General features: G+C 37.4%; 1 protein-coding gene across 1 annotated transcript in view; it reads left to right on the forward strand.

Annotated features, from left to right (window-relative positions):
* Positions 1–20,781, forward strand: part of cacna1eb (calcium channel, voltage-dependent, R type, alpha 1E subunit b) — a 68,903-nt gene that overhangs the window by 23,306 nt on the left and 24,816 nt on the right. The window contains exons 8-13 of the mRNA XM_034702370.1: positions 12,705–12,808; positions 13,355–13,513; positions 17,922–18,112; positions 18,189–18,292; positions 18,382–18,497; positions 20,660–20,713. Coding sequence (XP_034558261.1) covers positions 12,705–12,808; positions 13,355–13,513; positions 17,922–18,112; positions 18,189–18,292; positions 18,382–18,497; positions 20,660–20,713 — 728 coding nt within the window. The remainder of the gene's footprint in view (positions 1–12,704; positions 12,809–13,354; positions 13,514–17,921; positions 18,113–18,188; positions 18,293–18,381; positions 18,498–20,659; positions 20,714–20,781) is intronic.

Raw genomic sequence — 20,781 nt, forward strand, 5'->3', positions numbered from 1 at the left:
TGAAAAAAAAAACCCAGGTGTGACTAATAACATTTACAATGGCTCAAATCCATCAAGTGTTCATTACAGCGACAGTACGCCATTCCAGAGCTGGCTCACCTAAATGGAACCTAGCCATTGTTAGGATTATTAATTACACCTGTACTTTCTTATTATAGCATGTGATAATGACTGCTGTGTGAAAGGTATATTAGACTACTGTTAGATGAGGATTCAAGACGTTGTTACAATTAAAGATGTCACTAATGGTTGATGTTTTGACTGCCAGACCTGCTGAAAGAGGCTGAAGTTGTCACTATTTCTCCTACATAATTTATTATTGCCATTACTGCCTAGCTATATCCTCATTAGATGAAAAAAAACTGTTTTGGCATCCTGTAATCTTCAAGTAGTAAAAACTGGAGCACATTATCATTGTAGGGAGAAATGGTAGTGCAGATATGGTTACAACAATAAAACTGACTTTTTGTAGCTACGTCAGCCGACTAACATTAACCAGCTATCCTACTGTTAGCTTCCTTACAGTTTCTATCAAACCAACAACAACATGACATTTATTACTGTGCTGGTCAAAGTATTGGTTTTGCAATTTACCTTTTTATCAGTTCCCACAAATAAATATATTTCTTTGTCTTTGAAGGAGCTGTTAGCAAACACTGACTCACTTACCCTTCCATGCTAGCTGTTCCCCTCACATGAATACTGCTTTTTTCTTATAATTTTATTTTCTAAGCTGAAAAGACAACTGAAACATAATTATTGGTATTTCTGTCCATATTCTAAATTTTGCAGTTTTACTTACATTTGAGTATCTCACTATTTGATAAATATTGAACTTGAGTTATTATGTGAAACAATGAGAAGCTAACCTCTGCACTGCAGGGGTTTGGCATTTGCTATTAGCACAGATGATTAGTATGTGCTTATCTTATATGTTTTAAATATGACTACATATGTACAGTATATATTTATATATGTAGCTATTGTGAGTGACTAAAAATAGTGGTTGTTAGCAGCGCAAATTGTAACGTGTTGGCCCATCACTGTGATGCTATGCATGAGGAATATCCACTGTTAGCTATGTGTTGACTTAAGTTTATCATAGTCCTTTTTTATTCACCAGCCATTAAGCAACACTTTGCCAGCTATAACTGCTAACATGCTTACAGCGAACAAAAAAGGATTGCTTTGCTTTGGAGACGATATTACAACAACTAAAAATGCAGTTTCAGTGTTTATACACTTAATGTAAATCAATATGTCTAAATGGATACATCATTGTGTGTTATTTATCAAAGAGGAGTGCTTAAACTATTGTTGGAGACATTGGTTGTGTATTAATAAAGTTTGTGCTCCAGTGAATATTTCCAGCAGATGGATGGTGTTTCTGTGGTGGACCCTTAATAAAGTAGCTGGCCATGTTCATCATTCATTATGCAGGAACATGTTACCCAGTACAATGATATGGGTCACTTATCTGACAACTGTGGCTCAAAGGAAGAACAATATACCAGGCTGTGGCCTAGTTTATATGTTTGTAGCTTATGTCAAATCATTGTTGATTTTAGTCTTTGCATGAGTTTGTCATTCTAGCCAAAGTTCAGTTGAGCCCTAATTATTAAAATGTGGGATGTGTCTCCAGCAGGGGCGATTTTTTTCCTTGTGTGAGGAGATGTGTCTCTAGCTGATATCTTTTAATTTTGGATTTGTTTTAACTTTATGATGAACTACAAACTTTGATGATTGCATGAGCTCACCAGCTGGTTCTGCAACTTATTTTGACAGAATTATTTTTTACTCTGCTGGGCTGTGGGTGGTGATCCAAAATATTCATTGTCAAGTTAATTGATGCATTCATGCTTTTTATGCTGCTTGTGTTAAAATTGATCTGTTTTGTTATTTTATTTTAAAGGCTCCTTATCCTGAGATGCCTTTCCTCTTGTCTGACACGTGGTATTTAATGGTTGACCCTATAGGCAGGTTTTTAATTATTGTAAATCTGTTGATGGGAATTTTCTTTGAGAGCATATACATTTATTTACCACATACATATGCTGTAAAACACAACACTTAAATGCTAGAAAATGTGTGTTTCCATGGTATACTCCGGTTCTGCAGCCAGCAATAGGTGGGTGGATAAGTGGATTGGCAGTTGTGTATAAAACCTGCTTCGGTTCGCCCCCAGGACCTATGTGAATTAAATGTGAATGCATTGCTGAACATGTTATGCAAAGACGCGGAAAGAATGGATGGTGGTAGAAAGAAAGAAAGAAAGAAATAAGAAAGGAGAAGAAAGAAGGGGGAGGAGGTCGGATGGAGAGTTAGACCCAGGAAAAAAAAGAATATACTTCAGTTGTTCTCTTTAAGCCTTGGAGTCAGCAAATTAATTTGCGCAGGAGTTTAACATTGTTACCACTGGTGTGATGTTGTTTGTGGCTAAGTGTACAGTATTCAGCATTCAGGGAAGATTGCTGTTGGCGCGTTGACATCTCATTTCAACCTGACACCCACATCCTTTTTTTTTTCAGTATTTCTTATTTCTCTGTCTGTCTTTCTTGCTCGCAGTCCCTTTACCTCTTACATAAAAGGCACATATCAGCATCACGTTTGTAGACCATCTGAATGCTGAGCAGCTGTGTTGTTGACAGATTTTCACAGAATTTCCTGGTATAAAGTGTACAGTGAGTTTAATAATCTGTTCAGAACCTGAACTGTGCTGGTTGCTTTTTAAATTCTCTCACTTGACATCTGAGTTTGCATTGAAACATTTTTTGCTTTCATTTCTGTATGAATGTCTTGTTAGCAAACAGAAGCAGAAAAGAAGAGGAAAAAAGAGCTGTTTGGTATAAGCAACAGCTCATTATTCACAGCTTGTTGTGGATTTAGAACTTCTATTTAGAATTGAATTGAAATTGAGAATGAAAAAGGCATGCATGGCAGGAGAAACACATAATGCACAACAACTGAATATAAAGTGTCACACAGGATTTTGATTTGTACCCACTTTAAACAAAAAAAGGCCATCAGTTGATCAACTTGAATGTTTAGAATACAGAAACAAACCATTTAAGCAGCATAATCCACTTGTGTTGTTTTTCCTCATATATATACTTAAAAACAGGAAATGTTACAAGGTTATGACTTAATAAATACTATACTCGTATGTTTCAATATGTAATAATACAGTAAGAAGGACTGTGTTCTTTTACCAGCCAACCATCAAGCCAACAGACAGTGAGTGCTATCAAAAATAGGGATTTGGCGTGGGATGTCACTTCAAGGCCAGTGGTGCAAGTTGTGTAACAGTTTGATGGTGTTATGAGCGAGCTGTGGTGTAGATCTAATCTGATTTAATCTTTAATGACTGCTATCAAAAAAATATTTATCATGATCATGATGATCTACTTAAAGCATTAAAAGATATTGCTAGACATGTTCTTGTTCTTCAGTGTTTATTGATTTTGTGAAGCAACACCTAGTCCTCACTTACACACCATTCCTACAACTATGCTCACCAAAAGGTACATTTTACATTGCTTATTTAGTAAAAAAAATATCCCCCCAAAACAAGTGACTCTAATATGTTAAGAGAGAGATAAGGGGCACTATATAATATATTTTAGCTTAAGGAATCAACCAAGTTTGAGCCTTATAGCTTTAAGATATGGCTTAAACAATTATCAAAATGATTGTTGAGGATTTTGTTTTGTCAAGGAGTCATTGACATGACTGATTGTTTTAGTTTTACCCTGTGTCTGTAGTTGTGCAGCAATGTGTGAGGTAAAGTAGAAAAAGCACTAAGCATAGCAAGTACAGGGTCAGTTTAATGACATGTTGATTTTACACAAGATTGGAGCAAAAGATTGTGCTTCAGGAGGCTGAACGGATTAAGATGTTTTATAAAGCTATTAATGCACAGCACCTTTGGCAGTACAACATTTTTAATCAGAACTGTGTTGCATAAACAGCGTAACACCGTGAGATAGGCTGCTCTGGTTGATGAACTGACAGAATTATCACCTAAATCTGAAGCTGCTCTCACATTTATGAAACTACATTGTGGGTTTTGGCTCATTGTTTAGCTGTTTGTTTGTTTGTTTCTCTGTTTCTGTCTCTGCTCTTACCGCCCTCACAGCTGTGTTTTTGGCCCCAGCAGGCATGCTGTTTTCAGCAAAAGGCCGTAAAATCCACTGCACACTACCTGCTCAGAAACAAACAGCAGGTAGGCACAGTTAGCGACTAGCTGCTGAACAAAGAGGGGCAGCTGAAGAGCAAGATATTTCCCTCAGGAGTGCGTAAAAAACAAAATCATAGCTAAAAACCACAGAGTTGTGGGTTTAAGTTCAATAGTCAGAGGTCTAAAAAGAAACTCCAGATTAATAAATAGTGGCTCTGTTATTGCTGCAGTAAATAAGCAACTGTGTGCTTTGCACTTCCTGGAACCTGCAACCACAACAAACAGCAAAGTAAACTATTCAAAATGTGAGGCTAAAGTAAATTTCACACACTACAATGTCAATCTAATGTTGAGCTTTTGAATCATGTAATTTACATTCTAAAATGCACTACGGTGTCAGTGTGCTTTCTGCAGCCCACAAATCACCTTGCCCCATTCCAGCCACAGCTGGTGGGCAACTGATGACCTGGTTTCCTGCCACCTATCTGCCACATTTTCTGGTAGCACATATGCTGCTCTCCCCTTTCTCTCTCCCTCGCTCTCTCTCTCACACACACACACACACACACACACAGACAGACAGACAGACAGACAGACACACTGTGACTTTCACACACACACTTGTGGCATGGCACAAGTAAGTCAGACTTAAAAGAAAACACACATGTGTCATAGAGGCCGATTGGGAATAAAAATGAGGCCACTGGGCCAGTGCTGGCGGCATTCATTCCATTTCATATTAATGAATTGCCAGAAGCAAATCTGCTGGGACACCAAGCTCAATTAAAATCCCTAATCTGAGTGAGGAGTGTGTAGCAAAAAAAGGTCCACAGCTAGAACAACTTACCCACAAACCAATTTAATTCGATGGGATTCCTAAAATGGTCAATTATATCCTGGGGCAGACAGATAGGCACAGGTGGATTTGATGCTTTGATTAGCAATAAAATGTCTCCCAAATGACTTGTCTGTGTGTGTGTGTGTGTGTGTGCGTGCCTGCATGTGTGTGTATGCTTGTTGCTCCATTTAAAAGATCTTCTGAAGGTACAAATTGTTGCTGTCAAACCTGTTGCCCTCAGCTTTCTAAATTGTTTCTAAAGACACCCTCCTAACATCTAAATTATATTTTCCCCCATCTGTGACTGCACACAAACAACACTGTGTGTATTTGTGTGTGTGTTTGTGTGTGTCCGTCCCTGTCAGCATCATCCCATCATGTTACATGAAGGATATCAGCTTTCCCTGATGCCCTAGACTGCAGTCCCCATTACTTTGTGACACTTAGCTAAAATTGATGCTCTTTTGACAGGATGAATAATACAACTGGGTGGGAGTTGGGAGTGATTCATTAGCCATCTGGCATAAAGACAGACACACAGGAGCAATGAGAAAAGTCTTTCTCTTTTGAGTCTGTCTTTGCATTGCAGTGTGCATCTATTATATTTTATGTGGACATGCAAAAGAAATGACAGATTATATAGTATGTATAGAGCCCTATATATACTTACTGACTCCATCCTAGCACCCATCCTCCATTTATAGTTTTCAGCAGTACAGTAAAGTACACAAGCCTGATTATGCTCTGCATTGAATCTACCCAGAGCTCTTTCAAATGTGGACAAGTGCATTCAACTACAAGGCGAGCAGATTTTGTATGAATCCACAAGCTATTCATGTTTCCTCCCCCCCTTTTGAGGAAAGAGAATAACCATGAGCTCCCATAGTTTTATGTAAATAGTTTATATTTAATAAATTATGTGAGGGGCTTATGTAAAATACTTTTAAAATGTTTAGAAGTGAAACCATGTATTGGTGTGAACAGTATGTTGCATTTTGATGGGTATGTATGTGTGTGAATATAATTTGTAGTAAAAGTGTAAGTATGTAGTAAATTGTAAGATTTTGAGTATAAATGGAAGAATTCACCTTGGACTATATTTTTTCAGTACTGAGTGGACTTTTGAAGTGTATGTGGCTTAACTATTTCTTTTTGCACATAACGACGTATATCTATGTAAAGGACTTGAAAAGGATTATCAATGTGATGGGTATTTCGTGATAATACATTTTACAATAGAAAACGTATTTGATAATCTTCCCAGAGCTGACACATTTGGCCTGAGCAGTTGTAAGCATTCATACTTGTGGGCTTTCACGTCTGAATTGTTTTGCAATTACATTGTCAACAGGAAGGCTGGCTGTTGGGTTTGCTTTCTGTAAAGCTTTTGTGAGCTGGTTTTGTGGATAATAATTGAGCTGGTGTTAAAATTGTTAAACAATTGTTTCAAATAGATGCTACCCCTAAAAATAAGTATGCATGCTTTGCCTAGACAGTGAGATTGGTAATTACCATTCCAGGTAAACTTTCAAATAGAGGAACAGACTGTAACAGTTTGCTAAAAGGTAGTGTCAAGCACTGTTTCTAGGATGATTGTTTAAAGGAACTAAATACACTCTGACTAGTTTTTCAGTCAAAATTGTTGACCAATAGAATGTGCCAGGTATAACTGTTGTGTATAGCTGAACTAAATGTCTCAGCTAATGCTAGCCCAGTAATATAACCAATGACTAATCAATAGGGAAGAGTCAAAGGTGCCTGATGAATGTGTGTAGTTCAAATAAAAAAAGTATTCTTAATTTGTACATGTTTAAAATACTCAATATGCTAGGCTAAATTATTCTTAACACATTTTTCTTTTCTTTTATAACTGTGTGCATAAAACTAAAATACATATTTTTCTTTAAAATAATTCTGATTGATGTTTGTTTTATCTGACACTAAGTGATTGTTTTTGGAAGTTAAGTACACTGACATAACTGAATTTTTTCTAAGAGAATTTAAGATTCTTACCGGCTAATATATATTACCATTAAATGGTGTAACATTAGTTCAAACTTTACTTTCATGTACCTTTATAAACTACTGTGATCTGGCTGTAGTTGGCAAATGCTTTGACCTTGCATTTAAACCCAGCCCCCTTTAACATTAAAACTCTGTGACAAATTGCAAACTGAAGTGTGTCCAACTCTAACAGTGGCTTATAAAAACTAATACAGGACTTAAAAGTTTACTTCAAGATCTCCTGTGTATTATGCCAGCAGTTTTAAGGACAGCTACAGGGGTCTCAGCTCTAATTTTGCTCTCATAATTGAACTGAACAAACAATAGCTTACAGTCCCAGGTGGGTTTTCTTTTGGAAAACAAGCACCCAGCCATTTATTAAATGACTTACAGTGAATAAATGATTATTTTTTTAATGTAATCCCAATTCAACTAGGCAGTATTAATGTTGCCATTAGATGGTTTATTTCTTTTTACAGATTTAATTCAAAGGTATTAGTTTGTTTGTGCATTATGTTGATGTTGACTCAACTGCACATTACTTATGCAGATCTGTGCTTAAATGGTGAACAACGTGATGCTGCTGATTACTGTAGTTTTTTTGTGGTGTTCTTAGTGTAGGTGGAGGTGTGTGGGAGAGGCTGCATTTTGTGCATGTAATGAATTCATCCTCTCCAGAGCCAGTTTGGTATAATACTGTGCTGCAGTGCCTCACTTAAACAGCAAATGATGAAGAGATTAGCCTCTCACAATGAACATTACCTCGCTACTAGAATGTAACAGAGTAGTATGAGTTTGAGGCACATGTGTTTTTAGCTGTTTTTAGTGGGCTGACAAAGAGATGATATTGGGTGTTTGAACTGTGAGGTTTGACATTTTTCTCAGCAGTAATTGTACCACAAATTACTGCCAGGTTAAAATTCATTCCTGCAAAACAAGAGATTGTTTTACAAAAAAATTAAACAGAAAACAACAGTTGGAATATTGACTACTACAAGACATTTAAATACTGTCCATACATTTGATTGCAGTCTTGATATATGAAGTCATGGTACAGCCAATTCAAGTTGCAAACAGAACTACTAACTTTAAGAATATAATTGGACAGTTACATGAATGTATCACAGTTACCCATCTTTTAAGTCAAGTGTGAGCTTGGAGAGGTGTTTTTCAAACATTAGAGACAGAAGTGCCTTGGGCCAAATGCTAACATCATCCTACTAACATGTTCACCATAGTGACTGATGTTTAGCAGTTACAGTGAATGCTATTTTCACAAGAGGTGTTCTGTCTTTTAAACAGAAATTTAAATTTCAACTAATCACTTAAAGGTCAGAAACAGTCAAAAATTAACACTGTTTATTTGACTTGGCTCAATACAGGATCTGTGGGTAAACGGTGCAAAATTGTTTTATTAAGTGTGGCTAACATTAGCAGAGCTAGCACCACAAGCCTTAGCGTCCACATGCCCGTTATGGTTATGCATTGCTTCGGTCATGATATGCTAGTTTAACAAGAAACCGCATACTTAGAACTTTATGTCAATTTTGTTTGTTTGTTTTTGGGGAGTTTTTGTCTTCATTGATAGGACAGCTGAGGAGAGACAGGAAATGTGGTGAGTAGAGTGCGTGGGACGACATACAGCAAATTGTTGTGGCCAGTAGTCGATGTAATGATTGTATAAATACTTTTGCTTGATAGTGGCACTGTATGATATTCAGGAACTGATTGATGTGGCTTTCTAAGTTTAAGTCAAGACTATATTAGACCTAGAGTCCTGATTTTTTATTATCGTGTGCATGGTTATTTTTTTTTTTTTATAGCCAATTCAGTTGACACTGAGGTAAAATAACCAATAATCTTTAACAATTGCAGTTGAGTACCAAAAACTTATTAAAGTATTTTGTTTGTTTGTTTGTTTTGAGTTTGAGAAAATTCTTGGAATTCCTGTCTTTGCTCATGAGTCGGGACAATGAATTAAATATCAAGAAAGTTGTCAGAGAAAGGATGTTAGGAAGTATTGTGTAGGTTAATTATGCCAACCAGTGAAAGAAGAATCAATGAGGATTGAGAATAAAACCTTGAGGAACCCCATGCAAACTCACTGAAAACAACTTTAGAAATTCATATTTATCAAACAATCCTTTGAAACGGCGAAGATGTATCCACGCAATTAGTATACACAGCTTCTCAAATAAAGTAAAATAAAGGTTTGAATTCGTAAGCTGAGAGACTCCAACAGTGTTTGTTTGAACGATTACTGATAGTGTCCGTGAATTTTGTTCCGACTGTAAAACAATTTCACAACGCAACAAAAGAAAATGGCCTCTCTATGAGTAGAGATGATTCATAAGCTACCACAAGCAGACAGAATATTTACTTTAATTTTGAGGGAGCCTCCGCTGAATTGTTGTGCCTAAAGTGCATCCTTGAAGGAACTGTGCTGCTGCCTGCCTTTGTTCAGGGTGTTTGGTTTGAAGGCTATTTCTACCGACTCCCACTCCCACTTTCTGTCTCAGTGTCTCTCGCTGTGTCATCTCTGTGTCTGAGTCACTCACTCATTTGCTCATTCGCTCACTCACCCCATACATTTACATGCACAGGAAAAACCAATAACTTAAGTAATCATCTAAATAACCCTGACTTACTAAACTTAGCTGACACAAAATAAGACAAAAGAAAAGAGAGACTTACTTTTGTCCTGGAACAAGGCCGGGAAATTAATTTAGCTGCTATGCCAACTGAATTCATGTCACAGTGAAGCACAGGGAATTTTGTTTGAAGCATAACTAAGGTTTCTCTGTCCACATTTCTGTGATGTTCAACTTTTTTATCATGAGTAGTATGCTTAAATACAGGTGTCAAGTTTTGAAATATCCTCTGTGCTGGAGGAACTTCCGCTGCTGAGTCTACTGTTATGCTACTGAACTAAATGCTACTTTAGCATGCTAACATACAGAAAATGTGATAGCAGTGCTAACATACTGCTGTTAGCAGTTCTTTTATTTAGCACTAGTATATCAGTTTTCACATTTTTCTTCTTTCAAGGTACTTTTACCTTGAAATAAGCATAAAAATCTGCCAATAGAACAAGTGAAAATTTGCTTGGTAAGATTTCTTAAAATAAGACGTAATATTTAGAAAACTGTGATCTTAAAATTAGCAGGGAAAAACTTATTTTAAGCGATATTCTACCAGTATTTTAAAGCTTAGTACCTCAGAATAAGACAGGAATGCGAAAAATTAGTATTCTTTCACTCAAAAAAAGATTTCTGCACTAATACATTTTATGTCAACTTCATCATTTGAGATATATTCACCTTAATTTGAGTTGTATTATAGCGGCACTTTTTAGGTTTAAGACCATCTTGTACTGGAAATAAGATTACAAAGTTTAATTTGAGCATTTTGAGATATAATGTATTCTCATAGTGAGCTGGATATACTAATATTCAGTCATGTTGTTTTTAGGATAAGCCAGCTATGCTCAAAAGTAGCTATTTCATTGTGTGCATGTAGTTTGAGGATATATATTTTTATCTGATTTAGAAGAAACAGTGCCTGAAAACTGTAACCCACCCTTAAAAAAACAAATGTTAAACTCCTGCGCAAATTAATTTGCTGACTCCAAGGCTTAAAGAGAACAAATGAAGTATATTCTTTTTTTTCCTGGGTCTAACTCTCCATCCGACTTCCTCCCCCTTCTTTCTTCTCCTTTCTTCTATCTTTCTTTCTTTCTTTCTTTCTTTCTTTCTTTCTTTCTTTCTTTCTTTCTTTCTTTCTTTCTTTCTTTCTTTCTTTCTTTCAATAAAATGCATTAACTGAAATCAAGTCTTCTACAAATAAGGTCTCAGCTTGAAAAATGTATGAAATGTAAAATAAAGTCCCTCTATCTTGCTCAAATGTTACTTGTTAAGTAAATTTATCTTAAATCAAGTGGGATAAGACATTTTGATTTTCAGTATTTGCAGTGTATCCTCTTAAAATGACACATAATAGTGACATTCTAAGGGTTTTATGTTCTCTTTCATTTTTGTTTTTTCCCTGCGTCAAATGTTCAATAGACGACTTTTCCTGTGTTTGTGGTATGACTAACGTACTGCTGCACTGATCGTTCTCCTTTAAACTTACACCCTCGAATTTGTGAGTGAGACAGTTGTCTACATACATTACAATCTCCACAGTGGCTGAATAGATTTTTACTGTACAAGCTGCATTTGAAACATCCTTTTGCCTTTTTGCAATCTGAACAGCAGCTTTCCCTGACTACCAATCTCTTCAGTTTGGGAACATAGGACCCAGGGAACAGTGTAGCATGTTAGAACAAAACAAAAGATCCACAACAAGAACACGCAAAAGCAAACAATGACTACGTTACTAATTGATTTAGGTTGTTTTTACACAAGAAGATGCTTGACATTAGGACTACTTGTGAACCATCAAAACATTTATCTTTGAAATCCTTATCCACATTATTTGCTCATTTTAAAGATGCCAGGGAGAGAAATTTGATTCATGAACAACTTTTGATCATTTTGTTCTTCATGAAACCGCAGCATAGACAGCTGCTCCCTCAGTAGTTCTGCACCTATTGTGAACTTCTGCAGAAAGGTCCTGATCACAGTGGTATGTACGGTGGGCCCTCAGCACTTTGAACAGCATTTCAATGTTTATCCGCAGTAGTGGCATCACTCATTCACTTGCTCATTCGGCCTCTCTCCCCTCCCACTGCTTTTCAGGAGAGATTCTGCGTAGGCTTACACTTGAGTTCCTGCCATGTGCTTTCTACCCCCCTGTACACACACACACATATACCCTCCCCCACACTTCCTATCACTGGCCAAAGATTTTATGACTTTGTATATTTGTACCTGTGTGAAACAGAGGGAGAAATCTGGATCATTATATCCCAGTTCAAATATTTCTTTGCAAATTAACAGCAGATATCAATCCTCTTACCTGTAAAGCGTTAACGGATACGAGCCACAAAATTAGCTTGAGTGTAAAATTATCCCAAATGAATATGTTGGATTGCACTGTAGTATTATCTTTCCCTACTAGATAAATAATAAAAATGCTGCTTTGGATGGCTACATTCAGATGTAATTTCTGGTGCACGTTGGTAAGAGATTGCCTGTCGGTCGCTGCTGCTGTTGTTTTTCATTGTTTGTGTGGAGGCGGAGGACATCAATGTGTGCGTGGGCAGATGTGAGTAGAGATGCCTGCCAGGTGTATGTAGCTGTGCATTTTTTTCTCTCCCCATACAAGTCTGGTACACTAAATGGATTCACTGTACAGCTGCAGGACATCAAATCAGATTTATTATTTGCAATTTGTTCCTTTGAAATGATTCATTTTTCAAAACTGCCCTTGAATTACCTTCATTTGTGGCCTTTTACCTACTTTTATAACAAAATTAGTCAGACGCCACAGACAAAATCATTTGGGAGACTTTACACCAGATTTAGCCAGGTTTTTTGTTTTAATTTTAATATGTCCCTGTTGTATTTTCTCTATTTTAACCCAGGTTTATTTTTAATTTTTTGACCATCCCATGAAATGGCTGTTGATTTAACTCAAAACTAAAATTGACTTAAGACAAATACCACCATACTTTTTTCCCACAGGTCATAAAAATATGAATTAACTATAGTCTTTGCATGATGTTTGTGTGTTGTCTATCAGGATCCTGGCAACTGCTGGGTCCCACATGAACATCCCAGTCGACCTCCGAACCCTGAGGGCCGTGCGAGTGCTGAGACCTCTCAAACTCGTCTCTGGGATTCCCAGTGAGTCAAACACCGACTTCTAATGTTGCACTGTGAAGTTGAACAAACTGGTATATTGCTGCAAATGATTGTTCTCTGGGACATTTTCTAGCTCATATATTGAGTTGTTCAAAAATGTGTAAGCTTGTGTCTACAAGACCTTCATATATACTATCTGATATTAAGTCCTCAAAATGTTGAATTTCATACCAAAGTATGAACTGTTACTCAAACATATAAAATCATTCTATATTATAAGTTTGAGAATAAGCCTTGGAGCCCTTTTGGAGTTGTAGTCTGTGTATATCTCTATTCAATTTGAAGCCATATTCTGGTTTCAGTGTCTGTATCAGGTCAACAAGTAGTCCAGCAGTAGCCCTTTCTGTCTAAAACTTTTTGTTGGTTTAAACGTATAAAAAAAAGTTACAACATGTTTAATGAGGCCTAAAACTGCTGATGGGGAGATTTGTTTGCCTCATGGACAACAGACAATAAGATAGCTGTGTGGACTCTTACTTTTTTTTATTTAAAAACTGTGGTGATTTTTAACTACGGAATTTTTTTAAGGCCTCCAGATTGTGCTGAAGTCCATCATGAAGGCTATGATCCCACTACTCCAAATCGGCCTCCTCTTGTTCTTTGCCATCCTCATGTTCGCTATCATCGGTCTGGAGTTCTACAGTGGGAAGCTTGACCAAACCTGCCTGCCATCTTTTGATATCCTCGGTACGGTCCATACACACACACACACACACACACACACACACACACACACACACACACACACACACACACACACACACACACACACACATACACACACACACACACAAACACATGGCTAACAGTCTTTCTATTGTGAAGCCAAGTGTGCAGTCCACACAGCACAAGTGTTATTGTTTGAGATTAATTTAATGTTTAAAACGTGTGAAAATAAACAGACACAATAGAAACATTTTGGATGTGTTCCCGAGTTAGTGTGAAGGTTTCACCAATAACGGCACGTGTCTAAAAACACCTCCTGAAATACTTTATTGCTGTGTTGGTTTATTGGTATATTACAACAGCTTTCAGCCTCCTCAACAGTTTGACTGTATAAGGATGGATTTTGGCTTAACCAGCTTGCCATCTGTAGACACCTTCTGTTTTTTGGTGCACCTGTTTTTATCACAATACCAGGGACTCAACAAGAGTATTGTTACCTTTGTTTTTGGATAGTTTATGACTGTATTGGACTGTTATACCAATGGGTATGTGTGATTTACACTTTGTTCTCAAACAGAATGCTTTGTTCAAAAACCTGAAGTTTTCATAGATCCCAGAAACTGCAATCTCAGAATAATCCTTAGAGAATAGGTAAAATAGGTTAAATAGGTAACTACTACTCTGTGATCACACGCCACAACACGCATTTACTGTCATCTTCTGAAATATTTCAAGGAAAGATGAAGAAAACCTAAATAAGTTAAAAATCTTAAGAATATTTACAGCACATCTATCCTTTATTTACACTTTACGGCTCTTGGTCTTGTTGTCAGGCAAAGTGATTGACAGATGCTGTCCAAACACTCTTTCTTTTTACATTTTCACTGCAAAGATTCGCATTGAGCTGCATGTTTTCCTGCTCTTTGTCCTGTGCATGTGTAAGTCATGTTTTTAACAAAAAAAGTATTAAAAAAATAAAAGTTCCTCAGAGGAGCTGGAATGATCCCACCCAGTCTCATAAAAATAATCTCAATCTACGCCTTCTGCCTTTCTAAAGCAAAGATGGTCATTGTTTATTTTAGAAGATTAACTCAATCAATCAATCAATCAATCAGTCAATCAATCAATCATCAATCAATCAATCAATCAATCCATCAATCAATCAAACAAACAATTTATATTTTTGTAGCGTCAATTCATTACAAAAGTTATCTCAAGACACAGAGCTGGTTTAAACCATACTCCTTGAGTCATTATTTTCAGGGATCCAACATGAATCTGCCATGTTTAAAACCCTTGGCAACTATGGATGTTTGCATTGGTCAATGTAATGATTAGACATGGTCACCCTCACTTGTAAGCACCAGAATCAATAGTCAGTTAAATTAGTTGTTAAAGATTTTATTTTTGTAGGCCAGAAATGCTGGACAATTTCTGTGTCCAAGTTATATAGCGCAGCCACTGCCACAAGCCAAGTCTGTAGCTCCGGGTAATGGCTCCTAGAATAATGCTATGATGGCAGGGCAAGTTTATTTATAAAGCAACATTGATAGAAAGAGCTATTCACAGTGCTTACAGAGTTAAAAAAACAAACAAAATAATAGCAACCAATAAAACCCAACAGCAAACACTTAAAACATTTTATAAGCATTTGAACAGCATTCAGTCTTTTCATCATTTAATTCAGTTCAGATGATGTTTGTTTATAATTTGGTAATTAAAATACATTTAGTCTACTCTCTCTCTGTCTCTACCTATATAACTTTACATACATACTAATACTAAATAGTGTTGGGTCTGTTTTTGATTGGGAAGGATTATTATGAATTATTAGCCCTCCTCACTGCTCTGAAGTCCATAACTTGCAGATTAATGCTCTGCTTCCCCGTATGTAAACAAGCACAGATGGCAGATGGCATTCTTCAAAATAGCTTCATCTTCAAAATACTGCCAGAAAATCGAGATAAAGTTCTTTGTAGGCTGTGTTTGGTTAAACTGGCATATAACCACTTAAGAGGAGCAATACTTAACCATAGACTGTAGATAAAAATGGACAGCATTGCTCCGCCTCTTCCCGTTGTACGGTTCTGATGCCAAAAAATCCTGCTGTGTGTCCTTTGAAGTTTCCCTCTACGGCGGCTGTGAATCAAAGCAAACCCGATAGTAAAACCCCGTTTTTTAACTTCTAACGAAAAAGAAACTTTTCAGAAAAAAGAGGCCTTGAACACAAAACAGTTTATAACTGAAGTTTTATTGGATATTACATTTTTAACAACACATATCCACAACATACAGTGCAAAATAGTGCCAAGCCGAAGAGTGAGAAAAATATAAAACAGACAAATAGACAAAACAGCAAACAGAGAAGAAAAATACTGTATCAGAAAATAAAGAAAAAACACCAATAATAAAATAATACACAAATAATGAGAATGACAAAATACCAGTATTAACAAGACATTTTGGACGAGTTAACAAGATGTCCAATGTACCACGGTCACATGCCCTCTACCCATACTTCACAAATAGATATTTAATCAATGTTCATCCAACAGTGTCCACACTGCTTCCTTTCCAAAACAGTTAAATACTAACTACATATCACCACAGCATACAGATGTGAGAAACATTCGTACCACGTGTATTTATTTTTTAAAGTGTGACTGCAGCCCCATTCAAATGAATGGGGGAGACGGAGTTGTTGATCTATACTGCATCCAGCCACCAGGGGGCAGACACACTGCTGGAAGCTTCACTTTCAGCCGAGCGAGATGCAGCCCTGTGCTTAACCAGCTGGTGGTGCTAACTCTGGGGGTAGCCACACTCTGCAAACTGATTTGGCAGTGTTTACCTGCAGACTCTGTGATCCCATGTTTAGCGATGTTAAGTGAATCGTGCCTAATTTTCACTGTTTTCAAAGTGTTTTCCGACATTTAGGAGTTGGTTAGTCAGAAATTAAATACTAGTTAAACCACAAAGAAAGTAGTCGCTTTGGAACATCCCTTTAGGCAACATTTGGCAACAGTGGCAAAGGATGACTTCCTTTTGAACAGGCAGAAGTCTTAAACAGAACCAGACTCATGTTGAAAAGCCATCTTCTACTGTGTTGAGCTTGGAAAGTGGGATAGAAGGAGATCCAAAGAAAGAAAATGACTAGCCACAAACAACCAGAGCATCAGCACTAACAATGACAATAGATGAAACAGGTTATTAGCTACGATGCCAGTAATAATAATAATAATAATAATAATAATAATAATAATAATAATAATAATACCTTTATTTGTATAGCACTTTTCAATACAAGTACAAAGTGCTTCACAAAAATAATAAAAACACAGTAAAAGCAGAGAAGCAATAAAAGCAAACAGACAGTAAAAGCAGAGATGAAACGTTAAAGATTAAAATAAATTCACAAAATAAAAGCTTTACGATAAAAGTGTGTCTTGAGTCGTGAAATAAAATGAGGGACTGATTCTGCGAATCTGATTTCCTCTGACAGACCATTCCACAGTCGGGGGGCTTTGACAGCAAAGGCCCTGCCCCCTTTAGTTTGTAGTCTCGACCGTGGAACAGCAAGCAGAGCCCTGCCAGAGGATCTCAGACTGCGTCCTGGTTTATGGGGGGATAAGAGCTCAGAGATGTATTGAGGCGCGAGTCCATGTTGTGCTTTAAAAGTGATTAAAAGTATCTTAAAATTGATCCTAAAAACAACAGGGAGCCAGTGTAGAGATGCTAAAACTGGGGGTGATATGGGAAAATCTTTTAGTTCCAGTTTAAAGTAATAATGGTAAAAGTATGTGTCATATTACTGCTGTTAACTACTGTATGCCAGACAGTTTCAAGTTTCCACATTACACTTGTGTAAGTTCCATTCTGACTGTGAAGCCACGAAGTCACACTTTGATGCTTTTAACTCTGAGAAAGTTTCGCCTCTTTTAGAGATAAAGTCAACACAGTCTTCTCTTTTCAAATCCTGCACTTACTGTAAAAAATTAATATGCACAGTGAAGCTAACAATTAGAAAAAACACATCTTCACAGAAAGCCTAATGTGAGGTTAAGTACTCACGTAGGTGTTGAGCAACAAGCACAAGCAATGAAAATCAGTAATAATAGGTTAGAATATGGTGCAGAATCCAACGCTTTGTATCTGTTTTGCTTAATATAAATAAAAACAAGGTGTAAAAAGACAGGTTGTGGTTTCAATAGGAACAATTTAACAGATGGTTTTGCACATGGAATCTGAGTCGTTATATATAGTTTTCACATGTGAACCAAATGCATCGTCACAGCTTGTTGTACAGATTTTGTGTATAGAATTAACTAAATTAAGATTATTTTCTCTTCTGCTGCCCAACCTAAAAAAAAAAAAGTCAGTATCTGTTATAGTGAACCATATTGGTAACAGTATGATTCCTTTTTTGTAGAAAATGAGACTGTGGACTCAACAGAGTTGGCATTTTCCTGCGGGGTGAGGAAGTGTCCAGAGGGTTACATCTGCAATGACACCGGGATTGGACCCAACGACGGCATCACACAGTTTGACAACATCCTGTTTGCTGTACTCACTGTCTTCCAGTGCATAACCATGGAGGGATGGACGGCTGTTCTGTATAATGTAAGCTCAGTTAAGTCACAAAACATAACACTGCCCATGTATTTGTGTAATAACGAATCAATGTTGCTGATTTCAGACCAACGATGCCTTGGGTACCACATGGAACTGGATGTACTTTATTCCTCTCATCATTATCGGCTCGTTCTTTGTGCTGAACCTGGTTTTGGGAGTCCTGTCTGGGTGAGTCTGACTCTTCCTGTTTGTATTACATTCATGTTTCTGTCTGTTCTATGCTTCATGACTACAGTTTTTAATGCTTCCCTCTTCAGAGAATTTGCCAAGGAGAGAGAGCGGGTGGAGAATAGGCGCGCCTTCATGAAGCTTCGCCGGCAGCAGCAGGTGGAGCGAGAATTGAACGGCTACAGAGCCTGGATAGACAGGGCAGGTACTGGGACACACATCTGCAGATGCACTCACATTAATTCCGTTATGTAAATGCATGCAGCTGTGCAGAGGCTTACAGTGAGTTAATGAGAAGACAGCTGCTGAATTTCACACAAAATTACTTTAAATGATCTGGTTATCTTGTGCTTAGGGGAGAGTTGCTCTGATCACTTAACTAGTTACTGAACTACCTCTGAATGTAACTTAAGAGGAGTTTTGGAGTACACCTTTATGTATTTTAGATTTAAATGCTTTTTCTGCTTACATCTTTGAAGCTTTTGTTATCATTAGGCAAACTGTCTGAGATGCACCGATACGATCCTGGTATCGGATATCGGCTGGATCGGACTCAAAATTCTAGATCGGATATCGCTGACAAAGGGCTGTTATATAGTGCCGATCCATATGGCAGATCTATTCATTTCAGTTCTATGCTTTTCTGTGTTTACAATAGCCATGTGCGCCGGCCGGCCTGTGCATTTTTGCCCGGCTGAGCATGATGGAGGATAACTACAGAGGCTCTGCAGTTTAGGTGTATGTTACGCTTCTTTTGCTGACAACTCCGCCGGAAACTTGCAACATGTGCAGCGGTAATGTTTCGACGGATGGCAGTCGTGCTTAAAAATATAATGGAAGCCCAAAGGAAGAAGTTTATGTTAGCTGTAGCCTACTGCAAAGAAACAAGTAACCTCCTATTAATGGGTTCAAAGTGTAAAAAAACTGACAGGTTATTGGATTTAATTGTTCCGGATCCTTGAAATAAAGGGATTCCAGCCTCTGGTTTAGCACTTGGAACTCAGGTACAGTTCACCATCAAGTCAGAAAAGCCTGAAGTTGCCAAAACATGATTTTATCCTCACATTAAGGAATACAGATTATTAAATCAATACGGGGATCGGATCGGCTAGTATCGGTATCGGCAGATACCAAAGCCCAGGTATCGATATCGGTATCGGGACCTAAAAAGTAGGATCAGTGCATCCCTAAGCACAATTTATAAGCTGCTGCTGAAATCACAACTTATATTTCTGATAGGAACCTTAAAGATGTGACTGATTGTTACTTAAAATGTTTTTGTTATTAGATCTCGTGTTTCAGTTTTTACAGCTTTCAAGCTGTATGTTAATAAATGTTTGATGATGTTTGACGTATAGAAGAAAAAGTATGAGGCAATGAAAAAAGATTTGGTTGCTTTTTGGACAGAGCACGGCAAGCTGTTTCTGCCTCTTAGTGTTCTTAGCTAAACTAATCTGCTCCTTTTTGTTAAAAAAAGCTAAGTAGCTGCTTAGCTTCCTTGTGTTAAATAGAGCCTACACAACTCCTGGTTAGAAGATTTGGTTGCTTGCTTTTTGGGCAAAGCAAGGCTAGCTGTTTTTACTGGTTTCCATACTAAGCTGAGCTAAACAGTTCCTTAATGCTGTACTAGGCTAAGTAGCTGCTGGCTGTTGATGTAACAGCATTTTTAACTGAATGGCAACAAGAAAGAGTGTAATGCCAAACATGTCAAACCATTCTGTTAAAGTGACAGTGATTTAATATTCCAATACTGTATGATTGTAATAATTTCACAGATAAATTGTCAGTCTTTTTACCAGCTGATTTTGTAAAGTGATCGCTCTGCTGCAGACACTTTCAGAGTTTTTGGACCTACAGTAGAGTGGCACACACACACACACACACACACACACACACACACACACACACACACACACACACACACACTTCTGTAATAGCAATCTACATCGCTTGTCTCCCACGCAATAGAGGGTGAGGAAAAGGTGATACTGACTCACTGACTTAAATTCGTGTGCATGTACATATGTGCACACGCGCGTTTGTGTGTGCCCATACTTGTGTATGTGAGAGAGCTGCAGTGCATTTTCTGTGTGCGTGGATGTGGGAGAGTGTGGGAAGAGGAAGAGAGAAAAGAGAGCGATAGAGAGATATTGGGAGAGCGTAATAGAGAAGAAGAGCTCTCTCTAACGAAGGTCACGCTGGTCTCTCAAAGCATTCGTTTACATCAGTTTGGCCTCTGTTCCTGTAAATGTTTGCAGACATCCTAAAGAATTGAAGCCTGGGATATGCAACATTTCCATGTCATGTGGTTTAAACTAAGAACCACAAGTGTATCTGTGTATAACCTCCAGTTTTATTGTATTACAGAGGAAGTGATGCTGGCAGAAGAGAATAAAAATTCAGGGAGATCGGCGTTAGATGGTGAGTTACACACGAATCAGTCATATATAACTTCATTCACCTTATTTCACTTCAACCTTCATCAAATG

This window comes from Notolabrus celidotus, chromosome 15, assembly GCF_009762535.1.
Source record: "Notolabrus celidotus isolate fNotCel1 chromosome 15, fNotCel1.pri, whole genome shotgun sequence".
Taxonomy (NCBI): domain Eukaryota; kingdom Metazoa; phylum Chordata; class Actinopteri; order Labriformes; family Labridae; genus Notolabrus; species Notolabrus celidotus.